General features: G+C 47.9%; 1 protein-coding gene across 1 annotated transcript in view; it reads right to left on the minus strand.

Annotated features, from left to right (window-relative positions):
* LOC309393795 (cytochrome P450 2U1-like) overlaps positions 1–7,790 on the minus strand; it is a gene marked incomplete at both ends in the record, with an annotated part of 56,247 nt that extends 48,457 nt beyond the window's left edge. Inside the window, one exon of the mRNA XM_081956292.1 lies at positions 7,697–7,790. Coding sequence (XP_081812418.1) covers positions 7,697–7,790 — 94 coding nt within the window. The remainder of the gene's footprint in view (positions 1–7,696) is intronic.
* Between the last annotated feature and the right edge of the window lie 1,676 nt (positions 7,791–9,466).

Genomic DNA, 9,466 nt, shown 5'->3' on the forward strand with positions numbered 1-9,466 from the left:
TAGAAATCCAATCACTGACAAACACAGTCCGAGTATTCAGCAATGATATTTCAATGCAGTTTGGCATGGAAAAATGCGCCACTGTATCCATAAAAAGGGGCAAAATCACTACGTGTGAGGGAATTGAAATTGAGAGTACACCAACAGAGTTAGGAAAATTTTGAAATCTAAATTGAATGGTGGAAATACAATCAAGGCCATAAATACCTGGGCAATACCAGTTATAAGATACACAGCTGGTATAGTTAACTGGACACAAACTGATTTGGACATTTTGGACCGAAAAACCAGGAAACTAATGACAATGCACTACAGTTTACATCCACGTGGTGACACTGATAGACTATACCTGCCCCGAAAATCAGGTGGCAGAGGATTATTACAAGTGAAGCAAATAGTTGAAGAAGAAAAACATGCACTGGCTGATTATTTAAAAGAAAGTCAAGAACATCTATTAATCGAAGTAAAGAACAAAAATCTATTGAAGGCCCAACAGACGAAACAAGAATACAAAAAAGATGTGATAAAATTAAGAATGGAGAATTGGCAGAACAAAGCATTGCATGGCCAATTTCTGGAAAAAATAAAAGATAAAGTGGACAGTGAAAAAACTTGGTTATGGTTAACAGCAGGTACATTAAAGAAAGAAACAGAGTCACTAATCCTGGCTGCGCAAGAACAAGCTATCCGAACTGTAGCGATTATGTTTAAAGCTGCCAGCTGCATTAAAGATATTACATTCTTGCTGAGCCTGCACAAAGCCTGCTCAAGGTTCTGCTCTGTAACATTTTTCTGTAACATCTTTCTGTAACAAGTGAACAAGCTTGCCCAGTAACAAGTATGTGTAACAAGTGAACAAGCTTGCCCAGCAACAAGTATCTTAACCAATCATGCAATAACACGCTGTAATACAGAAACCTTTTGTATGTTTTCAATAAATACCGTCTCAATCGGCCGGTCGAGGTCTTTTGATCTCGCTGAGCTGGTTGGTGCGTTGCAACACACCATGGAGTCCGTTCTTCCTTGGCAGTACCAGACCCGCCTAACCTAGGCGCACCCCAGCGGGGGTCCCATAGCCGAGCTCAGTCAGGCTCACCCCTGCAGGGGTCTCGATGCCTAGCTCCGGCTCACCTTTGCAAGGGTTCCCACCCAAAGCAGACGAGGTCGCCGCGTGGCAGCCAGCCGCGCAATCACAACTGGTGACCCCGACGGTTCGAATTGCCTTTCGGACGTCCCTCGCCAAGTCCCGTGTCTACGCGTTCGGCGCCTTGATTCCCATCTTACGCACCTGGCGGGCAAGTGCATCGTAAGTATGGACACCTCACTCTCAAAGTCTCATACCGCTCATCGGGATGAACTTTCACTTTTAATCAAGAAGGCCAATAGTTTGCAAAAACTTAACGGCACCACTGTCTATCCTCTTTCTAAATCTGATATTGATCACCTTCTTTTTTATCTCTATCAACACTGCCCGGGTTATCCTGACACTGGAGCTGTCAAACGTTCCACATGGGAACGCCTCGGCTCTTACTTTCACTCTCCTCCTCGTGCTCCCTTTGGTGTTATGTCTTCTTGGCGCGCCGTTATGGCAGCCCTCAATACTGTCTATCCCAAGGATTCATTTCCTTCTCCCACACCCCCCCTTCTGTTTCTTCTTCTGATAAACACTCTTTGTATGCTCCTGTAACTGTTGATCCTCCCCCTCCCTATCCTCCACCTACGGCTCCTGATTATCCTCCTCTTCCTCCTTCTCCTTCTTCTGCCTCTTGCCTCCCCTCTCCCTCCCAGGGCGGTCACGTTTCCTCCCTTCTCCGTTCCCGTTCCTTTTCCCTTGACTCCTCCGATCTCCCTGCCGCCTATCCTCTTACCTTTGTGCCGGCCGCCCCCGGCCCTCCTGTCCATACCAACATTGAACTGCGTGTTTTAAAAGAATCTACGAGCATGTGCACTTCGTCCTGCCTGAAACACGGTTGGATAATCGTGAGTATAGGTGGAAAACTCTCTCAGTATCTGGTCTCGCACCTAAAGGAAATGAGAGAGTTAACCGCCTCCTGCCTTAAAATCTCTTCTAATGGTGGAAAAACACTTCCCCATTTGAAAAACAAGGAATTAATTGACCTTCTGTCTTAATCATGGCAAACTCTTACCAATAAAGAAAAACAATTGGCTGATTTTACAAATAATGGGAAAGTCCTGCCCGTAATATCAAAAAAGAATTTGATTTACCTTTTAAAATATATTTGGTAGATATGATTAAAGTGTGTCAGGACATAAGAATATCTTCTTATAAAACTAATTTGTTAGTAGCTGCTTTATTACAAGGCAGCAAACCTCAAGGAAAGTCTTATTTTAAAAGGGAGTGTAAAAATCCAAGGAGGGGCATGTCCGTAACATCTCGCCCTCTCTTTCATCAGGGATCAAAACCCTAGTACAAAATGATTTATGTGTCTATGGATTGTAAATTGCCTTGGAATAAAGATACAACTCTCGCTTCCCCTTTCCTGACTTTTGCTTTTGCAATCCTCCCCCGCTGTGCATTTAATTTCCTTTGACTTATCGTTTTTAGCATCTATAATGATAGTGTGTAAAATTAATGTGATTTAATTAATTAATTGCTGGCCAGCAAAATGAATGTGCTTTTGCCTTGAGGCAGGCCAACACAGGCAGTCGTTAAAGGGCCCTATCACTTTTGTGATTGAAACTGCTGCCTGGGTTTTCACTGCTTTGGGGGTAAGCTAGTTCATTGAAATAAATTTAATGACTGATTTATTGCAAAAGAAATGTAACTACAGGTGTGAATGGGTGTGTATGTCGTCAGTATTGGATGCTTGAAATGTAAGGTTTGTTGGCTGAAAAAGCAGAGCGTGTTGTGCTAAAAGAGGTGCTTTGGATGAATAATGATAATTTATTTTTTCTGCCTGTCTTCCCAGGAAAAGGGAGCCTGTCATTTTAACAAAACATTTTTTCCTTTCCTCTCATCCCCCTCTTTGCCTCTGGTGAGAAGGCAGGAGGAGGGGGGGCTGTGTTCTTTTCACCATTTTTTTTTCTCTCCTCTCCCTGCCAGCCTCAGAAAGGCGGGGTTAAGGGTGATATTTGATGCCTTCATTTGTAGTTTCAATGCAACGTTGCCTTCTATTTCAGAGTATACTCAAACTATCTTAATTGTTTGTTTTATTTTTGAAGCTGTGTTTTTTCTCTTTTATGTTTTTATGTTTGCGCGCACTTTGTATGCTTAACAGAAGTCACGTCTGTTTGTTCAATGGTTTGTTGGTCTGTTGGTTGTTTCTTTGTCTGTTTGTTTGTCGGTAGCACTGGTTGCTGTCCCTTTTAGAACTTTAACAGAGATGACCTAAAAAATACAAAATGCAGTCAGAAAGAATGAGTAACATTTTTGCTAGAATCCAGATCAGTTTCACACGGACATTTAGAGGGACGATCAAATATTGGAGCCAGAATAATAATAATAATAATAATAATAATAATAATAATAATAATAATAATAATAATAATAATAATAATAATAATAATAATAATAATAATATATTTATTTCTTAGACGCACCCTCTCCCGAAGGACTCGGGGCGGCGTACAACAAAACATAGGAAATAAATATATCGACATACATATAACAAAACATATACCAAGACATATATACGACATATACAAGGAGGAGGTGAACTGATAGATAAAAACAAGTAAAAACACAATGTTTAAAAACCCCTAAATAAATTGAATGCAATTAAAATACCCCAAATAAAAAACCCGTCAGGAGCGATATAGTTGGATCAAAGTTGAGCCAGGCCAGCAACTTGAAAAAGGTGGGTCTTGAGCTTTACACGAAAGGAGCGGAGGTCAGAGGTATTCCTAATATCCGGGGGGAGGTCATTCCACAGGGCTGGGCCCGCCACAGAGAAGGCTCTACTCCTAGGTGCCGCCCCTCGACACTGTCTGGTGGACGGCACCTGGAGGAGGCCCTCTCTGTGCGAGCGGATTGGTCGCAGGGATGTATGGGGCAGAATACGATCCCGCAAGTAACTAGGTCCTAAGCCATGGAGCGCTTTAAAGATTGTTATCAAAACCTTGAAACGCACCCGATAGACCACAGGAAGCCAGTGCAGCTCGCGCAGGAATGGTGTCACATGGGAGTACCTAGTACTCCCTATAATTACCCGCGCGGCTGCGTTCTGGACCAACTGTAGCCTCCGGGTGCATTTCAAGGGAAGCCCCATGTAGAGAGCGTTACAGTAGTCCAAGCGAGACGTCACCAGCGCATGAGTGACTGTGCGTAAGGCGTCCCGGTCCAGTAGGGGGCGCAATTGGCGCACCAGGAGAACCTGGTGGAACGCCCCCCTTGCCACGGCTGTCACATGGTCATCCATGGACAGCCGGGCATCCAGGAGGACGCCCAAATTGCGCGCCCGCTCCACGGGGGCAAGTTGAATGCCCCCGATGGCCAATGATGGAATTAATTGGCTGAACCGGGGAGCCGGTACCCACAGCCACTCCGTCTTGGAGTGGTTGAGCTTGAGTCGGTTGTCATCCATCCAGATCCGTACGGCTTCCAAACACCGGGACATCACTTCGATGGCCTCGTTGGGGTGGTTCGGGGTGGAAAAGTACAGCTGAGTATCATCAGCGTACAGATGGTATCCCACCCCGAAACCACGGATGATCTCACCCAGCGGCTTCATATATGTGTTGAACAGGAGTGGCGAGAGGACCGACCCCTGTGGCACCCCACAAGTAAGGGGGCTTAGGGTCGACCTCTCCTCCCCTGCCAACACACGCTGTGTCCGGCCAGAAAGGTAGGAGCCGAACCACCGCAAAACGGTGCCCCGGACCCCCAACCCCTCCAGCCGGCGCAGCAGGATACCATGGTCGATGGTATCAAAAGCCGCCGAGAGGTCTAATAGGACCAGGATAGAGGAACAACCTCTATCTCTGGCCCTCCAGAGATCATCCACCAACGCGACCAAGGCCGTCTCCGTGCTGTGACCGGGGCGGAAGCCGGACTGGTGCGGTTCTAGATAATCATTTTCCTCCAGATGCCGTGGAAACTGGTAGGCCACCACACTCTCTACAACCTTCGCCAAAAAGGGAAGGTTGGAGACAGGACGATAATTGGCCAGCTCCAAAGGATCCAGGGAAGGCTTCTTGAGCAAGGGTCTCACCACCGCCTCTTTCAAGGCGGCCGGGAGAGACCCCTCGCTCAGCGAGGCGTTCACTAGGTCCAGGAGCCAGTCTCGTGTAACCTCCCAGGATGCCAGTACAAGCCAGGAGGGGCACGGGTCCAATAAACATGTGGTGGGTCGCAGTCGTCCACGCATTCTGTCCAAATCCTCGATGGCAACCAAGTCAAACTCCTCCCAGGTCGATTCCTCAAGACTCGCTGCGGACGTCTCCATTGGACCACTAACAGGGACCCAATCCTTCCGAATTTGAGCGATTTTATCCTGCAGATATTTCCCAAATTCCTCTGCTCTGCCCTGTAGAGGGGCCTCCCGCGGCCTCTGAAACAAGAGGGAGCGGGACACCCGAAACAGGGCGGCAGGGCGGTTCTCTGCGGATGCAATGAGAGTGGCACAATATTGGCGTTTGGCCACTCTCAATGCCACAAGGTACGTCCGTAAATGGGCTCGTGCCTGTGTTCGATCAAGTTCGGAACGAGAGGATCTCCAACGACTCTCTAGATGTCTCTTGCGGCATTTCATCACCCTCAGCTCCTCGGTAAACCAAGGGGCCAGGGTGGATCGTTGCCGCCGGAGAGGCCGCAAAGGCGCCACCCGGTTCAAGGCCCCAGAAGTCGCATTATTCCACGCGACCACCAGGTCCTCTACCCGGGGGCGGGTCAAGGTTACAGGAGGTGGCCCAAGCTCCGTCTGGAACCTATCTGGTTCCATCAGGCGCCTGGGGCGGAACCATCTAGTGCTTTCCGGTTCCGCCTCCCCGCAGCGGGAGGTAGCACCAGGGAAGTCAAGACGAAGGAGTGAGTGATCTGACCATGACAGGGGAGTGATGGTTAAGTCCCCTCCTCCCAGATCACTCAACCACTGGCCAGAGACAAAAACGAGGTCCAGAGTGTGTCCTCCCTCGTGTGTCGGGCCCTGAATCATTTGAGTCAGGTCCATGGCTGTCATGGAAGCCATGAACTCCTGAACCCCCTCTGATGCTTCTCCCATCGATGGCAGGTTAAAATCCCCCATCACTAAAAGTTTGGGGGTCTCAACCGCCACCGATGCGATCAACTCGAGGAGTTCAGGCAGGGCCGCTGATGTATAGCGAGGAGCCAGGTATACTATCAGCAGGCCCAACTGTCTCCCAGGGCCCCATTTCACAACAAGGGATTCACATCCGGACGTCTGTGGCGCAGTAGACTCCCTCGGCTCTAAGTCCTCCCGAATAATTACTGCCACCCCACCGCCCCTTCCCTGGGCCCGGGGCTGATGAAATGCTCGGTAGCCTGGTGGGCACATTTCCATGAGGGGAAGACCTCCCTCGTGGCCCAACCAGGTCTCCGTTATTCCCGCGAGGTCCGGCTCCCCCTCTAAAATTAGATCGTGAATGAGGGGGGCCTTGTTAACAACGGACCTCGCATTGCATAACAACAGCCTCAGGCCCTGGGTCTGTAACTCTTGACCACCTAGACCACGGGGATTGGTACAAGCGACCGGGTGTAACCAGCAACCACGGTCTCCCAACCGACTATAAGTTCTTAATCTGTCCTCGTATCTGCCCCTCCCTGCGACCGTTGGAATTAAAGAGCCCTGTATAGGAATGATATCCTCCCCCTCCTCCTCCCTTCCGCTCCTTCTGCTCACGACCACACCTGGAGGCCCAGCTCTCACATCGCTCCTGATCTGACCCACCCGCCCCCGCCCCCCCACCCTGGAGCCCCCTAAAAAGGATAGAAAACATTTCATTAAAAACCCCCTAAGTTTGCGCTTCCTCCACCTCTCTGGGTTCACAAACCCGTCATCAAGGTGGGCCCCGGAGGGGGCAAAGGGCCATGCCTGCGAGAGGGGGGATTCCTGCAGCTGGAGCAAGTCCGACCTCGAATACGTAATGGTAAAAAGCTATGACAAAGTCAGGGTGCTGTTGATGTTAAAATCAATAAGCCAGGATCTAATGGGAGGAAAGAAATGTCCACGATCACAACTAGGTGGGAAGATCTTATGTTGGCCAGGTGATCGGTTGGAAGATGGATGGTAAATAAATAGATGGAGGCCTGGGTGCGGTCCATTATGGGCGGAAGAGGGCAGATAGTTTGTAGTAGCTAGTTGTTATAAAATAGCAGATGGCGAGGGTGGGAGGGGGAGAGGTAGTAGGAGTAGCCCGGCAGGTGAAATGCCATAAGTCATAAATAGCAGGAAGTCAGCAGGATACCAGATGTTAAGCGGGCAGATTATAGTCATCAGGGGCACCTGAGCACAAGCCATGGCAGGTAGTTTGCAAAAGGACAGTAGATCTTAGTCTGCCAGGTGGGGGGGGCAATAGATCTTAGTCTGCCAGGTGGGGGGGGCTCCTGCCTGTTTCCAGGACAGGCCCTGTTCTGCCCCTACTGCAGAAGCCCTGTTCTGCCCCTCTTCCCCTTTCTGCCTGGTTCCAGCACACAGCACAGCTTCCACAGCTTCCAGCAGCTAGTCCTGGCTTCAACCTGCCTCCCCTCCTGGTCTGGGCGCCGTTCCAGCCGACTTACGGCCCTCTTGAAGGCCTCTCGAAGGCCTTCCGTCGGCATCCTGCATCACGGGCCTCTCTCCGTCCTCGCGCTGCCCTCCGGTGGCCGCCGCCATAATCGGTCTCCAATTCCAACTGCAATCTCCATGTCAGCCAGTGCTTTCTTAATCTCCCTCTGGTGGTCATTGAGGCTCAATCCCGGCCCAAAAGGTGGAAAAAGGGCCGGCAGCAGCCCCTCCTTTGTCAAAGAGCTCCGGAGCATTTTCGGAGCTCAGAAGTCAGCTGCCATTCCCCGGAAGCTCCTCGGAAAAAAGTTACTTTGTATATAGATGGGAAGAGAATGTTGTAAAAGGCATCTGACCTAAATTGGAAGTCAGGATGGACGTGGGAAAAAGAACAATATGTGCTTTGTTGAATGGAAGGTACTGGAGATGTTGCAGAAACAAAAGAGAGGAAGAAAGGCAAGTTGCTAAGGACAGTTGAAGCTTGGCAGTTGGTGAGGTCATTTTGGGACCAAATCAATGTGCATTTTGTACAGCAACTGGTCATTGCAAGAAAGGATTTCAGTAAGTGAAAGAAAGTTAGAGAAATGTTTTTTCAGACAGTCAGAGTATGTTTTTGAAGACGGAACATGAAGATGAATATGTGAGGACTTGTGTATGTGAGGACTTGTGAACTCTGGCATACGGATGATTCAATACCTTTTCTTTGCCCCATGGAAATATTTGCACATTTCCATGGATATTTATTCAGGATTTATTATAGCACCCCGCCAAAGGGTGTGATCAACCACTGCATTTGTACCTTTCAATCAATTGAATTTTTTCACTTTCTAATTTGACCACGTATCAGAGGCATTTTCAACAAAAAACAAGTTTGCCTCTCCCTCTGGTATATTTTTACTGTTTTACCAGACAAAACACCGATTCCTTTAATTACTTGGGGATATATATGGAAAATTTGCTTTTTACATGTTTAATCCCGAAACCACCTCTAACGTTGCCCCAGGGTCAGGTTTATGCCTTGTATAGACAATTGCAGGGATATCCCTCTCCTGACATAGCTCCTTTTCTAGCCCTTTGAAAGAAGATGACTTTACAAACCATCACACTACGAACAAAACTTACTCAGTTGCACTTTTTATCTCATTTCCTGCAGAATTGTGCATCAAACAGAATAATTTTGCCACAAGGACGCACTTGTTACATATGGGGGGACTTCATATTGCTCCAGACAAGGTACAGGTTTCCCCCCCTTTCAATACCTTGGATATAAAATGCTTGCATCTCATGCTTCACCTAATGTACCTCACATTAAGTTGCCACCCAAACCTTCACTTTTGCAATTACAACAATATTTGGGATCCATTAATTGGGCCAGACCCTATTTATCCCTTTCTACAAATGACCTTTCCCCCCTGTTTCAAGGCTTGGTAGGCCTTAAACATCCTTCTGATACCATGCATTTGAATCAGCAACAACTTGATTCTTTGGAAAAGATCAACCATACATTACAAACTATATGGGTGGATAGAGCACTCCCACACACTCCCCTTTCATTAGCTCTTTTTGCAACTCCTCAACTTTTGACAGGGATCATCATACAAGTAGTGATGATCCCAAAACCTAAACTTTACATTTTAGAATGGTTACATCTAGCACATACACCTCGCAACTCACTCACACCCAGAGCAGCCCAAATGGCTTTGCTCATTGAAAAGGCACGAAGAAGAACCTGTGCCTTAATGGGAATGGATTTTGTTACGCTTTACCTCCCTTTCAAGTTATCTCAA

The sequence above is a fragment of the Natrix helvetica genome (genome assembly GCF_964273705.1).
Source record: "Natrix helvetica genome assembly, chromosome: 5".
Lineage (NCBI taxonomy): Eukaryota > Metazoa > Chordata > Lepidosauria > Squamata > Natricidae > Natrix > Natrix helvetica.